The 23946-nt window shown below is 50.5% G+C and overlaps 1 protein-coding gene across 1 annotated transcript; it reads right to left on the bottom strand.

Moving 5' to 3' along the window:
• Positions 1-4241: 4241 nt before the first annotated feature.
• On the bottom strand, positions 4242-23413 carry ARHGAP19 (Rho GTPase activating protein 19). Its single transcript, XM_048946812.1, has 12 exons — positions 23358-23413; positions 16008-16273; positions 12945-13025; positions 12389-12598; positions 11611-11837; positions 11275-11361; positions 10301-10366; positions 9403-9591; positions 8623-8721; positions 7945-8037; positions 7389-7457; positions 4242-6933 (listed from the first exon to the last, which is right to left on the bottom strand). Exons 1-12 carry the CDS (start codon positions 23399-23401, stop codon positions 6877-6879), a joined length of 1488 nt encoding a protein of 495 aa, XP_048802769.1. The 5' UTR covers positions 23402-23413; the 3' UTR covers positions 4242-6876.
• Between the last annotated feature and the right edge of the window lie 533 nt (positions 23414-23946).

The raw sequence follows: 23946 nt of genomic DNA, 5'->3' as shown, positions 1-23946 counted from the left end.
GGACGGGGAACGAGCGGTAGAACAGGGCAGCCGCATCTTCTCCTTGGAGGGTACCAAAAGCTCCTGCTTCCGTTGGACCATTTCCCACCACTCCCCAGAGTTTCGTACCCAGGTGAGACGGCAGAGATGCCGGGTCCGCTCGCAGGAACCCGCAGCCATGCTCGAAAATGCAGCTCAGCTCTGTCCTTTGCTCCATGCACAAACGACAAATCTCATAGTCCTGGCTGAGCTGCTGTCTGTGTCCTTTTCCATTCCAACGGAATATCTCAAGAAGTAAGGCAACAAAAAAAGCCTTTGTGACCAATCCACCAAAAAGGCAAAACATACCTGTTTCAATGCAAAACAAACAAAACAAAAACAAACAAACAAACAAAAAAAACCAACAAAAAAAAAGCAAACAAAAATGAAGCCAAGAAATCTTCTGAGCTTGGCCCCAAACTGTTGACATTTCAGAAATGAGAATGTTGCATCCTTCAGCAACACCTTCCCCAAGGTCCACAGGTGAGAAGCAGGAGGGTGTAACTGGGAGGGCTGTGTTAACAAGGCACCTGCAAAACCTTCCAACTCTCACCTTCCCACCCTCCAGCTGTAGGGAAACCTGCAGGCATTCTGTAACAACAGGCAGAGCCCTGGCTGCTGAAGCAACTGCTGCAGCTTTCCTTGGAGGAGGAATGCACTGATGACAGCAGGTCCTGAGGCCAGCAGTGCCTCTTAAATCAGTGCTACCCATGCAGCGTGGACCAAACCAATGGTCATTAAGCAGAAAAAGTGAAAGGTATGCTCAGGGTCTCTCTCTGAGCAAGAGCCACCTTGCACACACGGGACTGCACCGGCTTGGCGCAGACTGGCAACCCTTTCCCATCCCAAATGTTGGCTCCCATCATCTGTCTGCATTTTCGTGACATCTCCTTCCTCTGGCCCCAATCCCAGGAGGAAGCTGTGGCTGAGTCTCATGAAAGGGATTTGTTCCCCGTTGCTACACAGCAGCTCTGACAGCGAGGAAGATGAGCAGCTTCCCAGGGGCTGGGAGTTGACCTCGTGCTGGCACGGCATCAGCGAGGCTCCCTTGGGGACACTGGTGGCAATGACACCGCAGAGCACCCAGAGGGAACCAAGTCGGTGTGCTGAAGAGTTCAGCTGAATTTCTGGGGTTGAAGGTTATTTTCCAGCAGCTCCGTGTCCCCAAAGTCACAACCGTGGGATGGCTGAGGATATGGGATGAGATCCTCCAAAAGTGCCACATGAGGTGATGTTGGCTTTGGAGAGCAACATCTGCATGGGAAAGGCCCTAGGTGCCACTGAATATGGATGAGGAGCTGGGAGGTAAAGAAACCTCAAACTTTCCTTTATCAGGGGAGGCCTGGTCCTGCCGTCTGCCGCTGGGATCTGGGCCAAACTGCTTGATAGAGAGAGAGACCATCTGGATCGTCTGATGGGCTCTGGGTTTGGTTAAACTGAAGCAGCAGCTTTTTTTTTCTTTTTTTTTTTCTTTTGCAGGAAAGGAGTTTCCATGGGAAGATCTGGGGAAGGATTCCAGGGGACGCGCCAGACCTGTCGTGCAAAGAGATGTGAAGCAGCTACAAAGCTTCAAACAATGTTTGCTGCCAGCTTTAAGCCAAATTCCCCCAGAGCATCATTTCCATCCACTCAGGACAGGCTGCAGCATGCTACCGAGCTGCCCAGCCCCTTTGTTTCCCAGGCAGGGGCTGCAGGACAGCAGGATCCCACCCTTTCCTTGGCAACACTTCTAGCAAGCAGCAGGGCTGGGGGCTGGAGATGTGCTAAGACCTCCCAGGGACCCTTGTAAAGGCTCAGCTCATGCAGGGAAGCCATGCTTGGCCTTGGAGTAGAAGGCACTGTTGAGAAGGGGCTGGTGAGTCTCCCCTGCTATGGTACCTGTTGGGCTCACATAGAGTGACAGTGCCTTTGATGGGTCTGTTATGGAGTGGTGCAGGCAGCAGGGCTGCTGGGATCACAGTAAGTCAGTAAAGCTGTGTCAGGCAGGGCTGGGGGATGCTCTTGCTGGTGACTCTTCAGGGACAAGCCTGACCTTATTGGCAAACACCAGCAGCATCACCCTGTGAAGACTGCCAGCATTGCCCTGTGTGCATGGCCAGCATCACCCTACAAGCACTGCCAGCTCTGCCCTTGACATACTGCCAGCACAGCCCTGTGAACACAGCCAGCATCACCCCTTAAGCTGTGCCAGCAGCATTCTGCAAGCATATCCCAGTTAATTGCCTGGGGACTTTGCCCTTGGATCCCTCAAGGTGACGTGAGAGATGCTGGAGCTCTGCTCCATGAGCAAAGCATTCACACCAAGCAGCCCAGCACACATGAGAACTGCTGTTCCCAGCAGGGCTGGACACGCTGGCTGTCTGGGAGCGTTGCAGCACAGTACAGGCTGCTTCGAAGGAACCACACACACTGAGGTGCTTGTCAGGCACCTCATACGTGGAAGCACTGTTGGTAGTGCAGTGTGGGGCCGGGGGCTCCGAGTCCCAAATGCAGCAATCGATCCACATCTGTACTCACAGAACCTTCCCCAGTCACTCTGCCTGGAGCCATTCATTACCCTCAAGGAAAACGCATCGGAGGGATGATTTACTGTTTAATAGACTAACTGACCCTGAGCCGTGCAGGACTGCACCCAGGAGCCGTTCCAGCAGAGATCCCTCCAGCACCTCCCAGCATGAGCACAGGGTCAGCATGGGACCCAGCATCCAGATCTCAGTGACCACGCACTTGCACAACTTATGAGCTCCAGCACGAAGCCCTCACAGCAGAGATGGGCAAACAGAACCGAACATGGTAATTTATTTACACCATGAAAAAATATTAGTTCGTCTAAGCTGATGAGACTGTGAAGCCCAATAAGAGGTCTGGCTGGTGCCAACATCTATCGCTAGCAGTGTGTGTGTTTTTGTCTACAGCGTTGCCCTAGGCAGTCAGATACAGCAGCAGCATGACAGCTCCTAGGCACACATGATAATTTAAAGGAAAAAATATCCTATTTCATCTCTGAACCAGGGCAGAACAGTTTGGGGAAAAAAAAAAAAAATCAAGACAACTTGCAAACATTGATTTAGATTGCAGTGACACTCTGCAGAACTTATTTGCAAGTCTGGGCAGTGCACTTTAAGATAAAAACTGTTTAATGAAACGAAGGAGGAGTGCTGCTTGTTTGCTTTGTAATGTCACTGCTGTGCAGAAGGAGTGACAGGCCAAACCAAACATGCTGTCGGCTGAGATCCCCCCAGGGCTGTACCCTCTCCCCACGCTTGGGCCCAGCCGTACAGCCAAGCATCAGCGTGTGGGTTGTGGTTCCAAAGGCTAAAAACGACTCATTTTTAAAACGATGTAAGCAGACTGAAGCTGTCGCTTTGAATCACAGCTGCCTCGGTGTTATCAGGGAGGCGATATTTGGATTTGCAGTGTTCAAAATAACTGCTGTGAGTTTTTGCAGCTCTTTGTTCAGCATTTTCAAAGCCAGATGCGTCTCTCCGGACCCCCAAGCCCACTTTCAAGTGCAGAGAAGTCCGTATGCTCTCCCTCTCCGAGCTCAGGGAGATGTGAGTCCCTCGGCACCCAACCGCAGCCCCAGAGAGAGCTCCCACTTGGAGCAGCCCCTGCAGAGACAGCTCTGCTTCCCAACACAGCGCGCCTCTCCTGCTTGATTTTCAATTGCACGGCGAGGATGTTAATGAGTGTCTGAGCCACGGCAGGCAAGCCCAGGGCATTTCAAATGGAAGAACTTCACAGGGAAATAATCTGCATAAAATCTGAGACACCATTATTAAGAAGGAAGTGAAAATGCAGGCAGAAAGCATCCTCCCTCAGCAGCCGAGAAAGGAATGGTTCTAAAGAGAAAAATGTATTCATTTGATCCATTATTTATATAAAGTGCTCTTTGTAAACCTTATTTCCCATCACCCCGGCTGACAGCAGGGGGAAGACAGGAAAGGAAGAGGCCCAACTTTCCACCTCTGGGGGAGGACAGCCCGCCTGGGCATCCCGTGTTGCGCTCAGATCCCATGTGGGGGCAGGCAGCAGTGCCAGGGGAGGACAGAGCCGTGGGCAGACGGTGCCTCCGCGCCTCCGGGAGAGCAGAGCTGGGGTTGTGAGCAGACAGTTCCTTCCTTTTGAAGGCAGCTGCACCGCTGAGCCCTCCCTGTCCCACTGAAACTGCTTAAGCCACTCAACAAAACCGTTAAAAATAAAAGCATTTAATATGGGGTTTTTGCATGAACACACGGAAAGGCAGCAGTCTGAAACAGTACATACATAGCATATATAAATAAGAACAAAGATTAAAAATGCTTTGGCAATGAGAGACTCTGGGAACAGTTAGCGGCTGCTCTGGGAGGAAGGAAGCATCCTTGTGAGGCACTGCACAGAGCAGATAAATGAACACATCCAGACGTGACTGTGGAGCGCTGTGAATGTGGGGCTGTGACAACCAAAGAGTCCCAGGGGCTGAGTCCCTGCTGGCCGCCTCCATCCTTAGCATGAGCAGGAGAGCAGCATGGGCTAAAGGCAGGGCACCGACCCCAGGACCTCACTGGGGACTGCACCCGTTCTATCTGCAATGGAAGGCATGCAAGAGGTGCAGAAAGTATTTTCTTGGGGCTAAACAAATCTCAGCAGTGCCAGAAGCCAGTTGCTGAGCTATAGCTGTCAGCATAAGGGCTGACACTGCAGAGCAGAGCTACTTTCCTCTTGTCTGTACAGGAGCAGTGTATTTAGCCAGAGGAATGAGAATGCCTTGCAAAGCCAACATCCAAACAGAGATATAGATACGTCTGAGTACACTAGGAGCAAGAAGGAGAGAGAAGGGATGGGATGAACAGAAGCACAGCAGCCCTAAATGCAGGAAGAGCAGAGGCAGCAGGAGCAGAGCCAGCTGCTCACACACTGCCACCCCACCCCGGGCTCTGTTCCAAAGGGAAGCTGATGTTCCCAGGGCTCTGCCAGCAGCACACTGCACTGCAGGAGGCTGCAGAGATGGGGCAGAAGTGCATTCAGCCAAACACACTGCGCCCTTCAGAGAGGAGCACAAAGACATCTTCAGCCTCTGGAGGGATGGATTACAGACACATCCAAACAGCACATACTGTTACCGTAGCAAACAGCCTCTGCCCTTCTTCACAGCATCCTCACCTGCCTGGTCCCTGAAGAACCGGCGCTTTCTTTGCTGTGACAGAGACTTCTAACACCAGGAACTCACAACTCCCATATCTACTGTCCCTCTGCCCCTTACATTTCCTCCATTCTGGGGTCAGACTGGGGACAGGCACTCCCGATAAAGTGCCACGAACATCCCCTTGGACATAGCAGCATGAAGCACAGAGCTTTGTAGCTCTTAAAAAAAAAAGATAGTACAAAAACATGAATAACTCTGCTAAGCTGCACAGGGCACAAAAACCCCATTCTGAGCCAGTCAGACTGAACTCCCTGCTCACATCCCCATATTCACACCTCCTGCCACCAGTTGTCTCCAAAAGCTGTCAAGGACAGAGCTCTAACTCCTGCCGGCTGCTGGTTCTTAAAGATTAGAAGACAATTATAATTGGATTCCAGAGATTATTTGCTTCGCCAAGAAGGGCTGAGAAGTGTTTAGATGGTTCCTCAACTGATTAAATCTTTATTTCACAGTAGTGACCCTGTGTGTCTCCTACCCCAGAGTGCTTGCAGACAGGTACTTGGCAAGATTGGCTCACTGGAGCACTCCAGCTTAACAAGGCAGCTGACAATGGCCAGCTGTGATGGGGGTTTATCCTGTCTCGAGATGGTTTCATCTCATTTCTGCAGCTCAGGGCAAAAAGCTGAACCTGGCTCCAGCCCTTTCTCCCAGTTTAATGATTGATCAGCCAGTTGCCTGATCAGCCAGCCAAATACCTTGAGCCAAAGCCTTTGGGCACCATTTGCAGCAGATAAAAAATGACTGGAGCCCTCTTGCGCCTCTTGTACTGCTGCTATACTGTGCAAGCTGCTACCAGATTCTGCCTGTGTGAGACATGCCAGCATCCGAAGGCTGGGCTGCCCTGCTCCAGGACAGCTTTTGCCAGCCTTCTGTCCCCAGATATAAGCCCTGTGCCACTTCGCCTCCCTGGAGGAACACAAAGCAAAGCCTCTCCTTGCTCAACATGCAGAGCCAGCAGCAGCACAGGAATGCAGAAACATGAAGGCAGTGTGCAAGGACTGCCTCCAGCCAAACGTGAAACAAAGTGGTTCAGAAGTGGCTTTCCCCATGCTCTTTGTGAAGTGGTGGCACCCAGACCCTCTCCTGTGCTGTGTACCACTTTGTGCACTCCAACCCTTCAGGGACAGCAAGGCAAGAAGGACCCCGTGGGAAGCAGAGGTCCTAGGAAGCACAGAGGGTCTGGCTCCAAAGGAGGTCAGGAGGTAAGGTTAACTGTTGGGATGCAGGTAAAGGTTGGAGTCCATTGTTCTCACTGCTAACAGAGGGAAGGAAACAAAACAAGCTTATGTTAAAAACTCAGAGCAGAAAGAGTTAAAAAAAAAAATAACACACAGTCTAACAACATCACAGAATGCTGGGAGTGCAAACATGTCCCTGCAGTACAGAGGGGTCTCTGTGTAAGCAAGCTCTCCAGCTCTTCCCAGAGCCAGCAGGTCAGACATGCTGCACAACAGCTTTTGGTTAGATAGTGGTTTGCCCCATAATGAATGTAATAATATTATTTATATACAGAAAGAAACAAGTCTCTGCAGACTTTGCAGAGGTCCAGTTTCAAGAGTGCTGGCACGTTGGTAAGGGCTACCGTGAGCCTGCAGCGCTGCCTGCTCAGTGCAGCACATTATTCACAGCTTGTGAGGCTGGGCATTCCCCACCCAACGCTGGTGCAAAGCAATTCAGAGGGATGATGAATCCTTGGAAAGCAGGTGGGCTCGCACGCGTCTACAGGATTCCTGCAGCAGAGAATTACAGCAATTGAGTGCTTGCGACACAGAACATCATGCAAGTGATGTTATCCTCTCCCCCTGCAAGGACTCCTACTGGAGTCTGCCTGCATGTTTACTTTTTCCAACTATTCACCAAAGCAGAGCAGAAGTGTGCAGACACTGCCATCCTGACAGGCTGTTAGCACCAGTCCGTGCTGCTAGCTGCCCTCCCACCTCCCATGACAACCAGCCTGCCAGCTCGCAGACAGAGGAGCTGTACATCCCTGCTTGGATGGAAGTCGTCAGGGTCTGGTGCCCAGCATACCATCTGCTTGGCGTGGAGCAGACTGCTGCAGCCAGAGGACCATAGCAGCCACAGCCAGAGGCAAAGCCTCATGAGCGTGGCATCACCTCTGTAGCTCTCTTTGTCCTTCAGCGGGCCAGGTTCTTACAGGAAGAACATGTACATTTGTGTCTCTCACCTCTTTTTGGCCCTCCAATGATTTCAGTTTCCCTTGGGACATGTGAGCTGGAGATCCACATTTCTGTAACTGAACAAGAGAGGGGAATAGGAGCAGAGATAGGGAATTAAGTGGTATCTGCAGCCTTCTCTGGGAGCTACCTGTACCACCAGACTGCAGCTACAATCCAAACCCACTAGAGGCATGTCCGGCCCAGGGGACAGATCTATGCAGAGGCAGCTGGCTGTGTACGACTTGTGGATGAGGATGTGAGAGGGAATAGGGCAAAACTCAGTGCTACAGAGCAGGAGCACAGATAATGCCAGAAGGAAAACTCTGGAGTGGAGGTCCATTGCTGTCACCCAGGCCTTGAATGTGCCTTCATTATCTCTGCACTGTTCTCCCTGGAGCAGTTTCCTAAGGCCTTCTCAGATCATGCAGAAGAAACTTGGAAACTTTGTCTTGAGTAGAGAACAGTGATCAGCCCCTGGGAATCACTCAAATGGGTGCCCAAGTTGCAATCAAACTCCCTTCCCACATGTTCAGCAATGTCAGCAGTGCTGGGAGCAGCTCTTACCAGATGGACATTCTCTTTGCTGACTCGTTTGGGCTCTGGTGTGGTATCTCTGCTCTTCCTCTCCTGTATTATCGGGGTTCCCAAAACCTTCCTCTGCCGCAAGAAGAGAGGCCTGTTTGCTATTGCTTAGAGCACAGAGAGGAAAGCAAATGGAAGGAGCAAGATGCACAGCTGATAAGCAGTTGGATGCTGGGAAAGAAAAGAGGAAGCCAGGCTAGAACAGAGATTGCAAAGCAGAGCCATCTGAAATACCATGCCACCAGGCTAAGCCTGCCTGATTCTGGAGGGTCTGGGAGCTGACACAAGGCCTGGCCAGGAGCCCAGACACAGGTACATGCTGCTGCAGGGCAGCCTACAGTGTGCATACACCTGTGCTGACAGATCAGCTCCATGTCAATCCTCATCTCATCTCAAGAAGCAAATAGGCCCTTCAGAAAGATGCACAGACCCTACAGCCAAACATTTCATCAGAGCATTTCATAGACAATTACGCTTTATACTAGCAAGGCTTATTTTCACTGTGCTACCTTTCTGTCCCGAGCAGATCTGTGCTGTTTAGCAGTCAGTACTTTGAACAGTCCATACCTTTGAGGGTTGTATTTAAGACAGGGCAAGGCAAAAGCAGAAAGCAACATCAGAAACTCACAGCAGAGAGCAGGGGTTGGAGGCTGCCCTTACCTTAATGAGGCCGCTGAAGGAGCGTGAGCGAGTGCGTCGTGGTGCTGGGGGTGTGGCCACATCAGAGCTGGGAGTGAGAGCTGAAGGATGCTTATTGAACTAGAAGGAAACACAAAGGCAGAAGGTTAGCACAGTTTAGTTTACAGTTACACCAGCCCCTTGCTGCTGTATGCTACTCTACTGCTGCCCTCTGGCTAAGTCTCTGGTTGGCTTTTCCACACCCTCAAATGTAGAAGCAGCTCATAGCTGCAGGGGAGAAGGAAGCAGAAGGCTGCATCTCCTACACAGTATTACAGGGAGCTCAGGGTTTATGCAGGATACCAAGTTAGAGGCTAAAGTAGAAAGGAGTCAGGGAAGGGAGCTAAAGGCTTATAGCCAGGACAAGTGCTGTCCATGCCACACAACCTCTCTGGAGCAGCAAGTGGGCTGGAATGCTCACCAGACTAAAAGAGACCAGTCTGTCCCAGACCCTGAAGCAAAAGAGGAAGGAACTTCCTGAGGCAGAAAGATCAATAAAGTCATAATCAGGACTGGGAAACTGCCGACTGGCAAATCCCTGGCTCAAAAAACAGCTTAAAGCACAGCTTGGTACAGCAAGCTTCACTGACAGGCCACCTCCTCCCCTGCCTCCATCCAGTTCTGCCTCTTAAAAGCCCAGAGCCCATGCTCCTCAGCCAGCCAAGAACTAGGGGCAGCTCTCAGGTGGGTCTTGCCTTTAGCCCTGTGCCCAGAACTGTGCTGACAAACACACCCCAAAGAGATCTTTCCTTCCCACACTACCTGCCGGATGAGCTTCTTCTTCTTTGCAGAGTCAGGCATATTGTGTACATGGCGAAAGAGCTCCCTCAGTGCCTCCTCTGTGCGCTGCTGGGTCTCCTCCTGATGGCAGGAGTCCAGACGGCTTCGCTTCTGAGACTTGAGGGGTTGCAGTTCCTTGGAACCAGGAGATGTTAGCAAATCCAGGTCATCCTGGGAAAGCGGAGACAGTAAGCGTTTCCCATGCTTTAATCCAAGTGAGCCACCCATCTGAGTCAGGCTGGGAAGTCTCGTGAGCTGCCTCACCCCAGTGAATGCTGTGTTTTCCCTACCCCTCTGCAGCAGCACTGCACCAGCAGGCCCTGTGCCAGGAAGAGGTGACAGCAATTCAAAGGTGACCCCACTGCTTCTTCCCTCCCTTCCTGGATGCCAGCTGCAAAAGCCCTTCCAGGTTTGAGAAGGGTCAGTGAGGCTCCTTGCAATGCATCTGCCTTCTTCTGCAGCTACGAGGCAGAGAAGCATTTGCTAGAGAGAAGCAGACAAATCTTTCCGCAGTGGCAGAAAGAAGCCTTTGTCCCAGCCCCTCTACCAAGCAGCCTGGTCATGGCAGCAGATGTGTCTGTTTGGAAGGCAGGACTCCATGAAAGAGCAGGTGCTGCATGTACTGGGCACAGGGAACGGGTTTGCTGCTAAAGAGGAGCTGGTAGTTTTCCCTGTGCTTTTGATTAACAGATGCTTCAACTCTGCCCAATTTCCCTAATGCAGTTGCCTGCACTACCACACCATATGGTTCCCTCAGTCCTGCTCCCTATCAGATCCTCTTTCATGGTTTCATTTGTTTTCAGCTTTTTTCACTCACGAAGGTCCCTTCATAGTACCATGGCCTCTGCCCTTGGAGGGCAGGCACAATTGCTGGCCTTACCTTTGATGTGTGGGCTCTGGATCCCAGGTAATGCAGCCTGGCACACTCTCTGATGTAAGGTGGGGCCTGTGATGAGGGACAGAGAAAACATGAATAATATACTTGACCCTGGGCCAAGGGCGGCTGCACCAAGAGCCACTCTTCAACCATGCAAACAAGCCTTTTCCATCAAGAAAATCTGCTGTTTAGGACAGAAAAATACAATGGGACTTCATGTCCTCAGTGGAATCCCTGCTCAGAGTTTCCATTTGATGCATGCAACCAACACTAGGAGAAAACAAAATAAGAGCTAGGTTCCACAGAAGTTATGTCCAAGCAATTCCTCCAGCTCTGAGCTGGCCATTCAGGGGTCTGACAAACAAGGCAGAAAGGGAGCTCTTTTTGCAGAGGGTAGGTGCCTAGAGTGACCTGTAAGGTCCTGGGAAGTCAAGAGATGGCCTGCTGCAGAAACACTTCCTTGAAGAAACCTGTAGATTCTCCTGTCCTACCACAGCATCCTACTCTGAGCTAGAGAGGGATATCCAAGACTGCAGACTTTGCCTATAACAGCAATGGCCAGCTGCCACTTGCAGAGTAGATGTATTAAGGATGCAGCTCCTGGCGGCGCTCACCCGGGCCAAGCCCCTCCATTTTCCAGCGCTCGGGGGGAAGCCTGGTCACCAACTGCCCCAAGGAAACAGGTTTCCCAGCCAGGAATCAGGTGCTGGGTGTCCAGCAGAGGGTGGTATTACACTGCACCGTGCTTCCGACCTGCGAGGCGCAAAGGCCACCTCCAGGCTGTCTTCCTCCTCCTGGGCTGCTCACCCACCAAAGACTTCCTCTCAATAAGGGAACAGCTTCTTGCAGAAATCATGCTCTCTCACTCCAGAAGAGAGGACCTAGAATATACCCCTGCCACTGGGATCTGTGTGGGTAAAGGGCATTCGGACTCCCACAGAAAGGGCAGGGAGGGCAAGACTCCAATGCACGGTCACCTTGAAGAGTTTCTGCGAGTGTTTGATCATGAAGGTCACTCCGTTGTTTAGCTTTGTGATATTCTCTTGCAGGTCATTTGCTGTCACCTGGCAAGAGGACACAAAGGCACAGCTGTTGGAAGGGAAGTAGGAATTGCAAATGAAACCTAGAGTGGGCTTGGGCTGAACACAAAGACTGAATCCAGCCACATAGCTCCATATCACCACCAGCCTCCAGCCTCTCAAATAATTGGTTGTATCAGCACAGTCTTCCCATACGATTTCTTCCCCTGCAAGCCTACTGAGGTTTGCTTTCAACCTAGCAATATCCCACCAGCAGATACTGAGGTTACTCACGTTTCTGGGCCATAGGATGTGGGGTGCAAACATGAGGGCGAGATTGTGGGCAGACATCTTGTTCTTGTCCTGCTTCTTGGCAGTCTGGTAGAGCAAATCCAGCAGCAGTTTGAGCAGGCTGCGGTTGGGCGCAGGGAGGATCAGGAAGAGCAGCTGGAGGGCTTCAATTTGGCGCTCTTTGTCTGGAGTGCTGGTCTTATTCCCCTTCTCATCAAACAGCATCAAGTCTGCCAAATCACAAGGCTGAATGTGAAGGACAGGCACTGCCTCTCTGACAGCAGGCCTATTGCAGCCTCTTCCCTCCTCCAAAGCCCTGCATAGCCCCTGACCTTCTATCTCCTTCCCCCAAGCCTCCCCACCTGATGTGTTAAGCTGTAGTACTTCTCCTATACAACAACGCAGTTGCTAAGTGTTTTGATGGATTGAAGGCATGGTAAGTTAGTTCAGTAATGGTCTTTAAGAACATATAAGCCATTGCCTAGCTTAGGAGAGCCCATGGTTAAAACAGATGTAGACCCAGGTTACCAACGCAGACTCCTCTCTTGTGCTGGAGAGAGGAACTGGGCCAGGCAGACCTGGCCCAATTCTGTAGGTCGTTCAGCACCAGTCTTTCCACCATTAGGAGGAAATGGCAGGAAGACTCCTCCTTACCATGCATTTAGGGTTTGTACTTTAGGATCTCCCACAGCCTAGTGCATCTAGGTCTAAAGCATTACCAGCTTTGTAGGAGGCTGGCTCCATTCCCTCTGTTCATCGCTGCCTCCTGTTACTTACTCACCTGCAATTTTGAGGTGGGCGTGGAAGTGCTTGTGTGTCAGCAGGGGCTCTGGTAATTCACCCAGGAACATCTTAAGCAAGGTAGCCACATCATTGGAATGAAACTCCCCAGAGTCCAGGTCAATATCTGTACCGCTGTTCAGAGCATCCTTTAGAATCTGTTGCCTGATGCTGTTGCCTGGCACCCGAAACAAACCTTCTGCTCGTAGATCTGTTCAATGGAGGGGAGAAAGAAAAAAAAAAAGGCCACCAATTATTCAGAGGCTGATTCCCATTTTCTTACTAAAGCAGAACTCTTTGCAGAGCTTGACAGCAAGCCTCACTGAGCTGCATTCAAAGCCATGACTTCAAGTTGACTCCCATAAGTAAACAGAGTATGTGCACAGTGGAAAGAGACCAACTCATGGAACAGGCAATCCTGGGGAACAGTCACCTAGTTCTGACCCCCAATCCTGCTGATGGATAACTCTGCTTTCCCCCCTGCCTGCACCGCAGAGATCTGGGGCAGGCCACACAGATAACCCTTGGAATAGGAGGAAAAAGATAGAAACACTTACTTTTGTGCAGATACTCAATTAACTGGGAGACCTGTGCGATGCCTTCTTCTGTCAGTGGGGAGCCAAACACCACTCCTTTCTCTGCAGAACAAAAGATAACATGTTCAAGCAGCTCAGAGCACAACAGTCACAGAGAGACATGTCCCCTCAGAGCAGCATCTCAGAATGCAAAAACAGTGCCCCAAAATACTATGAGCGGAGGTCACAGGGACCCCTCACACACACACGCAGGTATTATCTCACAAGCACTCCCCAATAAGTCACTTCCTCTCACCATGCTGTACTTACAAGGGCTTCATCATCCTGATTCTTACCTCAGCTTAATTAGTTTTTATCAGCTAAGGCAAACATTCTCTAGCTCCTGAAAAGAAACAACACCAGAACAGATGCTTCAGTTTTAAAGGGCATATCATCTGTAAGTCTGAACTCTATGGGAATAGCAGAGTGGGAAAGATAGATGCAACAGCCTGGACTGCTACAACTGCACACCTGAGAAGAAATGCCCAAGTTAATTCTCACTGTGGATTGACATGGAGCAGAGCAGGAGGAGGCGTAGCTGCCAGATTACAGGAGAGGGGAACATGTGCTAGTAGAAGAGAAGGCACGACACCAAGTGAGAAAAGCAATGCATCAGTTGGTCTCACAAAAGTTATCTCCCCCCACAAGCTTTGTCTCGTGTCTTTTTTCCCCACTGTGACTTTACTAGCGTTTGGTCTTCTCCATTACAGATCTTGCTGTTCTGTGGTGTTGATGTTCACAGCATGTGGGGATGATCTGGCTAACACTGTGCACTTCTCTAGCAGCCTTCCTGCACAACTAAATTTATTCCGCCTGAAGAATGTTTCACTTTCTTCCTGGACTTCAGAAATGGCAAGCCACCAGGAACTCCAGCCTCCTGTTAAATCAAGAACTTTCTGACCTCCCTCTGATAAGGCATACGCTTCAGCCTTGCAGGAGAAAGGAGGACAATGTGACCTCTTGATCCGCACGCAAGATTTGAAAGGCCTGAGAGCAAAGGGAGAGAGTGATTGGCAAAAGATTCTTGTCCTTGAAGAAAAACTAAACTCATTAGACATTCAACAGATAGAATCAGTAGTGGCCAGGAAAATAAGAGGAAAATACATCATCTTGAGACATGCCTGACAGATTCGATTTACTTTTGAAGTCAGAAGCTGATATCTGAATGAGAATTTGATTCTCAAAGAAACTTGAAAGAAGTGTTTGGAGAATGGATGCTGAGTTACAAAGGCTTAGATGTTGTGGTGCAATGACTTCTGAAACTAAGCAGCAGCATGAGATTGAGTTGCCCGATGCCCACAGAAGCTGCAGTATTTGCAGTTTGATCAGCTCAGAGTAGTATGGTTCTTGGCCTCTGGCTTTGAAGAAATAAAACCTGTTTGTTCTAGCTGGTCTATAACATGAAGAAAAACAAATGATGGCTCAAAGATGAAACAGACAATACTTGAAATTGATTTTCTCTGTAAGCACAAACTCCCTTTTTCCTCTGAGTTTGGCCAAGGAGTTTACAGACAGTGCCTGTCAATGCAGGGAGACACTGCCATTGCAGCTTGGGAGCAGAGCCAGCAGACTTGGAAACATCTGCTAACTGTAGCTGCAGTGAGACACACGGCCATGGAAACACTGAATGTGGGAAGGAGTGGAGCTGGAAGGGAGGCGTCGGGTCTGAAAGTAGGTAACAGCAGTGCTCCAGCAGAGTATGGATCTGTTAAAGGAAAAAGAGCTAGAGAAGATTCACAAACCCCCGCTAGAAGGTTTTGACAAGAACAGGGAAGTTTCCATACGCGATGAGAAAAATGTTTAAAATCAGACACTCGCTCCTGTTTGCCAAATAATGAGTGCCTAAATGTAAGGTGTCCTGCTGCTCTCCTGGAGCAGAGGCGGGAGCAGCACAGGCACGAGCACGGTGTAACTGCTGTCTGGGGGCAGTGTGAAGAGCTGCTATTATGGAGCAGCAGGGTAAATCACAGCAATGGGCTAATTCTCAATTAAGGATCTGAAGTACTTGATTTGCAGTACTTGATTTTCACCTGCAGTGCAGTCCAGCCCAGGGAGATCACATCTGCTGGCTTTGCCGCTGGAACCAGAAACAGAGGGCAGGATTCAGCACCGGAAAAATCAGCCTGAGCAGTGTCCTCATAAAGCAAGGTGAAAGCTTTCATTACCTTTGTATTAAGATTGAAGACAGAAAGAAGCCGTACTCAGGCGTACTGATATCTGCCTTCTCAGAGATGCTCCCAAGAGCAGAATTGCTCAAAGGAATTAGAAGTGTTCAGCTCCAGGCTGCCAGCATTTGGAGGCAGCTACCCACAGCTTCCCTGCCAGCAGACAGCTGGTCTAGCTAGTAAACCATGGCAGACAGAAGGATGCGAGAGGTGCCCAGATGGAGGTAGTTTGTCTAGATGAGAGACAGCGTTTCACTGAACTTCTAATGGAGAATCAGTATCCCCTCAAGTGTGGGCAGAGGTGGGAGAAGGCACATAGAACACCTGTCAAGATGTAACAAAATGGAATGGTACTGTGAGCCAGCAAAGAGGAGAGGATCTGAACACATCTGTGCAAAAAAGCAAAGCCCAGACTTCTGAGGAGCAGGCAGAGACCACTGTTTCATAACTCCAGAAGAAAGCTCCAGCTGAGTGCTTGCCTCGGAATACGTGATTTCCCCAGGCTGAACCTGATCTCAAGTAGTGAATCTGCAGAGCTTTGTCACTGGGACCAGGACATGGATCAGAGCTGTGCTGATGTTTGGATGTGAGACACCTACCTGTCTGTGCAGCTCACAGATCTGTATGACAAGGCCTTCAGGATAGCTGATACAGAAACTGGAGGAGAAAGTGGGCACTGAGTGAAGTCAGTGGCCTGTAAAACCTGGGAATTACTGTTCTTCACAGTGCCTGATGTTTGCAGTCTTTATTATACTCCATCACTAGAGAAGAAATCTAACAAGCTAAGGAAAACAGAGCATGAACTACCATGGACAAAATCAAGCATGCTGCATGCAAAGACAAGGCCAACTTGGCATGTATTTTAAGCACCCATGCTCACCCTTGCGTTTCAAAGACATCAAGGAACGAAAAAACCCAGAGGCTGTGCTGTTTGCTCCAGGCAGCTTCGGGTCCTCCTCTCCCATGAGCTGGGCCAGCTCAGCCCCAGGCAGGTCGATGAGCCTGGTGATGTTGCTGACAACCAGCTCCGTGAACACCTCCGGTTTTTCATGGCGCAGCTTTTCCACAAAGAAGTCGGGATTGAAGATAATGGGCTGACTGCGAAGGGAGGACTCATTGCAGATGACAAGATTGCAGATGGCATCACTGGAAAAAAAGGAGAGAGAGAAAATAAAGTACCTTCTCATTGCTTTTTCACAGCCAGCTGGTGCCCCAAAGAAGACATCTGCTGACACAGGAGCCTCCAGTCTACGCAGACAGCACTGTTGGCCTTTGGTGGGTGCTCAGCACAGCACAGACACGTTTACCTTTGGAGCAAAAACATTTCTGGCCTGTTTACACAACACAGCCCAAATGACTCGCACACTCCAGAGTGCGATGGTAAAATATGCAACACTTGACAACACCCAGCTAAAGAAACTGTCACCGCATCCACATTGTCCTCACTCAGGCAGCTACGACATCCAGTATTTTACAGTAACTTACCACTCTGAGTCATAAATAACTTTGGTCCTGTCTCCTTTCCTCCTGAGAAATTCACTCCTAGTGGCCTGAAATTTTAAATCCCAATCAAAATATTTTCATGGACAGCTGGTACTCATCAGTTCTCATCACTGTTCCATCATCAAGCTGCCAGCTCTTTGGTTACTGCTCTCTGCCACCTACAGTAACTGCCCACCTCTGAATCTGGAGCGAGTGTGAACCTATCAGGATAAGCACAAGCCGCTCAAAATCAGTCCTTGAGGAACTCTTAGCAGCCTTCCTTCTGGTACATCTCTTTTTGGCTCCTCCAGGTCTTGTCTCTTCTTCAGGCTGTCCTTCATCTGACCTCCCAGTTCTCTACTGACACTGACTTTTTGCAGTTGGATAGCTTTTCAAGTGGCATGAAAGCCACGTGGGAAAAAGATGCATGTGGGACACAGCTCTAGTGAAGGTTATAGATAACATACATAGCCCTAGCACAGGTTAGATAAATTACAGTTATCAAAGAGATCACAGTTTAATCAGCACTCTTAATCATGTTCATAATAAAGCTTATCCCAATTTCCATCTACCTCTAGGTCTTTCATTACTGTCTTCCCACTTGTATCTCAAAGACTCACACATTCTGAAGTCAGGCCCACAGGCCAGGGCCCCTCTTTTACCTAAAACAGAGAATTAGTGTCATTAATCTCCAGTCACAAGCCATTGCAATGTCATACTTTGCTGTAAAGCACGAGTCCAACCATGCCAGTTGGTGTGCCAGTTCTTCCATGGCTCTGGGCGGAGGCTGCCTACCCACCCAGCTCACACACACTGACTGCTTTCACTGCGTGACATTTTCCAGTCTTTTAATCATTCTTGAGCTCCCGTACAACACTTTCCTCTGTTTCGATATTCCCCCTCAGCTGTGAGCTCCCGTTGAACATTTTCCAACAGCTGCTGCTAAGCACACAGGTAACAGGAATGATGAGTGCATACAGAGGGGATCACATCAGTCCTGGAGGTTCCTGCTGCAAAGCACGCAGCCCCAAAGACCAGAGCCCGTGGCACTGTGTTCTGACCACAGCTGGGCTCACTGCTCTGCACAAGCCTCCACAAGGGAAGGCACTTGCAGCCCTCTGGCCCTAAGAGTTATCCACGTGGCTGCTGTATGGCTGAGACCTGGAAGACCGTCTCGATGCAATTTCCAGGGAGAGATCAGAGCAGGAGGAAGGCTGGGAAGGCTGCACAGGGAGCGGGGTGCTCGCTGCAGCCGCAGGGAACCAAGCATTCAGCAACACTTGCACCGTGAGAACCCCTACAAAGCCCTGCCTCATTGCACTGCTCCCTGTGGATGTCAGGCTCCTTCAAGGGGATGCAAGGAGGAAGATCTGCGAGGCAGACGTAGGGCAATCTGCCAGGCCAGCGAGAATTTCAGAAAGCTCTTAAAGGTTCCCAGCTGCGTTGCTCAGTGGCCTGGAGAGCATGCTGCTGGCTTCTAATGGGGGCCATATTTCCCCAAGTACCTCCCAGTATGTTTTTTGGTAGTTTGTTATCTGTCACAAATCAAGACTGAGATGCAACGATTCAATATCCGCTGCCAAAAAGCAACTACCCATCGACCTGATCACATTCGCATTTCATCACGCAGGGCTGCAATGCGTGAGCAAGTGCCAGCTCTGCCCATAATGCGGAGCAAGCCCTTTGCCTGAAACCCATGACAACTCATTCTGTGGCAATACAGATCCTGAGAAGGGTTAATAGTGAGTGTATGGGCCCAGTGACCCTGCCTGCAATGATCCGTGCGCTGTTATTCACTCACTAGCAGTTTTGTTTCCCCACAGAGAAGATATGCAAATACTTTGCAGCAGTTACATCAAGCATCACAGATTATCTGCTCTCTCTGACAATCAGATATCTAGATTCAGAGAAAGGAAATTAAACAATTTTGTCAGCTAGAACTGACTGACGTGAGTCTGCCGCACAGACGGTGTTAGAGCTGCATCAAGTTCAACAACATTTAATGCAAAAATAAATAGAAAAAAATTAAATTTCTTACATGAGTGCTGAGAGCTTTTGGAGAGGCATTAGGAAGCAGAGACAGGGGAAAGAACTTGCTCCTTGTTTCCAGCAACAAAAGAAACCTGCCTGTCCCAGCACAGCCTATGCAAATCCCACGCATGCTACGAGACACAAGGGCGCATTATTGGGGCTGAAAGGCCCCCTTGGCACACACTGGGCATCAGCCTTCACACAGAGACAAAACAGAAAAGAAAAGCTGGACAAATTGATTCATGTCTCTTGCCAAAGGCTGCGTAGCTGGAGTTTAACGGCAAATAACTCCTACATAGAAACCGGGGTTTTGAATTAGGAGTAGCGTGGTATTAAGTGCTCTCCACCTGTATCTAAGAGGAACCCACAAAACAGCCCCAAATCTACCCTGCGTTTGCCATGAGGAAAGCCATGCAAACGCATTCCCAACAGCACCCAAGCACAACCGATGTCACCGTGCCAGTGGGACAGCCACCGAGTCCCTGCGCCATGCAGCCCAGGAGCCGTGCTCGACTCCAGGAGCTGGAAGGGCACTGCTCATTGCCACGGCTGCTGTGCCTCCGCTCCAGGCTCCCCATTCCATGTCCCTCCGGATCCCGGCAGCTGGAAGCAGCCCTGCGCGCTCTGATAGCGGCACGGCCCTTCAACGAGCCGCTCAGCTCCGAGGTCACTTTATTAGCAGCCCTGCCCAGTGCTGAAAATTTGCCTTTGTATCGTTATTGCTAATCAAAATGGAAATGGGAGGCTAACCCCTATTTCTGAGCAAAGAGAAAGCCCCCACTGGCTTCACACACAATAGCCCTGCCAATCCCCACTGCTGCACACGCTATAACCTTCAGAAAAAGCCATGTGCCCCATCTGCCGCTTTCCCGTTAAAAAAGGAAGATGGATTACTTTGCCTACACCCACTTTATGTAGCAGCAGCAAAGGGGAGACAAACATTTTGTTAGTTTATTGCTGTTTTTTTCCTTACTTGCAATTAGAGTCATATTCTTAGACACTGCGATCTCAGATTGCTTTATGACACATCAAAAGACAATACAATAAAGGACCGAATGGCTTCTTCTCTGATCCCATGAATAAAGTCAAATCCCGATGAATAATAAAACCTTGTACTAATAGGGTTGTGATTAAGACAGCAGATTAAAAAAAAATCGGCCCTATATTGTGCTGAGCTTCGTGCCATTCTGGTATCTTTCAGGAGCAAAGCCTGTGATCCCAGCCAAGCCACAAAGAAAGCTGTCTGTCACACACAGCGTTCTTGCTTCAGGCATGACAGCCCCATCATTTCATGGGGAGTGGATGGTGCAGGAGGTCAAAATCATGATGGATCAATTAATCCCTAAGGTAACTAGATCCAAACAGGGGAAATGCCTTGGAAGCAAGGACAAAAGTGAGATTTTAACCGGCACAACCTGGTGATTGCACCTGGGGCGCGAGCAGGAAGTCAGCGCACGTGGAAGCAAGTCGTGTTCTGATGAGGGAGACCTGCCTGCTTCAGAACAATTCAAATACCTGTATTAGATGCAAGTCCATACACGCAAAGGAAGAAGCAGATTCCAGCATCATGAAACAGAGCATAAGGAGAACACAAATAAGCCGAGAAAGGATGAGGCACCTCTGGGGCAAGAAACGAGCTGTGTTTTTCTTGCTAGGAAAGTGGAAGAGCTGGAAGCTGCAGTTCAGGGCAGTCCAATGCACCTCATTCAGCGGGCAGAATGCAGCCCAGCATCACTTCGTGCACTTGGGATGTTGTCGCGGGAAAGCTCATGCCTCAGCCACACTGCAGCAGGCGAGTCTTACCAGGCAGGAGAAAAAGGATTAAAGAGCTTTTGAAAATAAGGCAGATAATGGAAGAAAATCTCCCCGTATAATAACAAAATCTTTCGACTGAGGAACAGCCAGGCAAGCAGCGAGCACTGAGCACAGAGCGATAAGCAGACACTGCTGGGGAACACAAAACACAGGGATTCTGTGCCTGGCTAAGCACAAAGGAAGATGGGATGGATGCGCCCAGGCTCGCATTTCCCTGGGGAGAGAGAAGGAGCATCGTCCCTGTGCTGTGCCAGAGCAAGGAATCAATTAATGAGGGCGTCTGAAGGCAGTATTCCAGAGCCAGATAGGAGCCATCCCATATTTTGCTAAGAGATGAAAGGACCAGAGCGGAATGATGTGAAATCATTTTAAGTACAAAAAGACTAGAAGACGAATTATTTCCTAGATAAAAAATAAAATAAAATTAAAAGAACTCTAGTGGGAATGGGCTGCGGAGACATGAGAAGTGACTTCACTGCTAAGGTTGCTTTGAGGACTGTACTTGGGACCGACATTCTTGTAAGACAGCATCACAAAGATCACATTCAGCCCTCAGATTTAGCACAGTAACTCCCTATAGGGTGACTGATTTGCCTCTGAAAAATGTCAAGAAAAACACGCAGCGAATTTGCCGAGGGTTACACTCATGAGGTCTTTAAGGGCAAAGAGAGTCCTTTTGTGATGAGCGCACAGTGCATAGCACAGTGAGTGCCAAGCCTTGACCACTGTTTCTAGGCTTCGTCCTAGTGAGCCATAATAAAAACTGCCTTTTTTAATTGTTGCTTTGCTTTCTTCACAGCTAAACAGATGACATACAGTGATTCAGCCTTTTGGCTATGGGAATCAGATAATAATATACAATTTAAACAGCAGGGAACTGGGGAACAAAGCTGCTATTATGTGATAGCAGCCTGTGCTGGACAACCTGGAACTAATGCAGCAATCGGCCATCTTTTGGGCATTGGATAAACTGGATATCCAAATTCCTGCTACCATCTATGAATTCAAATTCTGTCTCTGCAAAAGACCTGAACAGACCTCAGCCATATCAGCTGCACGTGTGTAATGCAAACCTGGAGACAGACCTATCCAGAATGATAAAGGGCTGCAAGAGGGGGAAAGCGGGCTTGGAACAAACTGAAAATGGAAAACATTACTGATGGCAAACCAGACTGCTTGCGAGGCAGCTTGAAACATTGAGAATTTTGCATTTCAACGTGAAACGTTCCAACTTAGAACACAGAGAATTCTTTTATGGTGTTCTTCATAAAATCCACTGGAATGCTGTAAAGTCAACAAAGCCACACTTCAATCAGCCTGCAGCACATCACAGCACCCAGACACCTTCTGGTGCTAAGGGAGGAGGACTGAAAGGCACCTTGGGGCTGCAGACTCAATGCAGTGCTGCTCACAAAGCCACATCCTATGTCAGCACTGCTTTTCGGGCCGATTCTGCAGCATGGGATACATCCAGATCCTGTCTTACACTCCCTAAGCTCTCAGGAGCACAGCTACTGCCAGAAACCCCGTACTTCTGCATTAAGGATTTGCAGGTTCATACATCTGCCTTAACACAATCTGAATAAATAATGCCACTACAATTTTCATGACTTTCAGTGCAACGCAAAATTGGTAAATATATTTATTTTAATGTAAACCTTTATACAAAGCAGCTGTAAAGGAGCTGCCTTAGATCCAATTGTAATTTCACAGAAACCAACACCAAAATGGAACCTTTTAGATGGCAGCAGCTGCCTCTCCTCATTACTGCTCTATTCACTTTTATCACTGTGGCATTGGGAACCTCAGTCACAGCTGGGGACTCCGCTGTGCTCCGTGCTGTACAAACACAGAACAAAGGCAATCCCCTGCCTTCAGAGGGCTGCGAGCTGACGCCGAAATGAATGCTGGAGGGACAGAAAAGAGGAGGAATCCCAAGAGGAGAGGCAGCACTATCAGTCAGCGTGACTGATAGAACTGAACTTGCCAGCTTTTCTGGAGACACTATTAAAAAGGAGGGCGAGGAAGGACAGGGAAAATAATCAGGACACACTGCAGACAGAGAACGAGAGAAAATACAGCTCGCGTGCAAGGGTGGCGTGGGGCTGTGCACAGGGAGCGGGGCTGGGAGCCCCTGTGCAGCGGGACCGGGACGGCTGCTTCCCAGCAGCCACAACACGCTGTGTGACAGGCTGCCCCATCCCTGCCGGTATTCAGGGTTGGATGCGGCCCGGACCTAGCGGTTGTAGCGGTCAGCACCCCTGCCTGCAGCAGAGGGTTGGAACCGGATGACCTTTGATGTCCCTTCCAACCCAACCGTTCTGCGATTCTATGACTGTTCCGTTTTATTTTGACCCGCAGCCGCGGGTTATCCGCGAGATCCCGCGGCAGCGCGGGCGGGAGGGCACAGGGGGGCAGGGAGGCGCCCAGCGGCACCGTGGGCTCCGGGCGAGCAGGACATCACAGCACCCAGTGGTGGGGGGCTGCGGGGAGGAGCCGGGCAGGGAGGGACGGCCCGAGGCAGCGGCTCCTGCCTTCGAACCACAGCTCCGCACCGGGCTCGGGGCGTTAGAGCGTTACCGGCCGAGAGCGAACGCGCCAAGTTCCGCCGAGCCAGCCGGCAGACGGTTCTGGGAACAGCTTATCGTATGCTGCGCGACCGGCAGCTGTGGGAAAAGAGCTTGCGAAGAAGCCGGTTGCAATTACAGCTGCTTCTCTTTCGGAACCGAGCGCTGCGGCACACCGCGCCGAGGGCGGCCCGCAATGCGGCACTGCGGGCCAGGTTGCGCTTCCCGTCGCCGCTCGGCGCCGCTCAGGCCCGGGCACACCGACCCCCGGCTCCACGCCTCTGCCGCACCATGCGAGAACGCGCCCCGCATCCCGGGCGGCGCCCCGCTCCTACCTGCCGCCCCGCCGAGCACCGACCGCCGGCGCTCCCGCCGCCATCTCATACCTGCCGCCCCGCCTCCCCATTGGCCCGACGCGCCACCCCGCGGTCCCGCCCCTCCCGGCCTGCCCGTCACTATTGGCTGGAGGCGCTACCGCCTCGCTACCATTGGTCGGTTCGAACGGACAACGGACGATCCGCGCGTAGCGAAACAGACGCACGCCCCCTGCGCGTGGTGCACGATGGGAGTTGTAGGCGGGAGCGGCCGCTCAGAGCCTCAGGTCAGCGGCAGGGACTGCGGGCTCCTCGCGGCTCCGGGCATGAGTTCGGAAAGAAGGGCACTGAGGCGGACGCTCTTCTTCGTGCGTGGAGGCTTCCGCCTTGCCCTCGGTCCCAGCGCCCCTGAAAGCTTTCTAGACGGGCAGGGTGCTTGCACCCATCGCTCAGGAAACGACCAAGGAGAGAAGACTTCATAGATACGGTAAGCAGAAGTGTAGATCAGAATGCCGAGGAGGCTGGAAATTAATCTGGCAGTTTTTGTAATTGACTAGATTTCGGCTGAAGCGGTCCCTTGGCATCCTAAGCCCCCGCACCTAATCACCTC

This window comes from Lagopus muta, chromosome 5 (genome assembly GCF_023343835.1).
Source record: "Lagopus muta isolate bLagMut1 chromosome 5, bLagMut1 primary, whole genome shotgun sequence".
In the NCBI taxonomy this organism is placed as follows: Eukaryota; Metazoa; Chordata; class Aves; order Galliformes; family Phasianidae; genus Lagopus; species Lagopus muta.
Note: the sequence above shows the minus strand (reverse complement) of the source record. Positions and strands in the feature narration are given on the sequence as shown.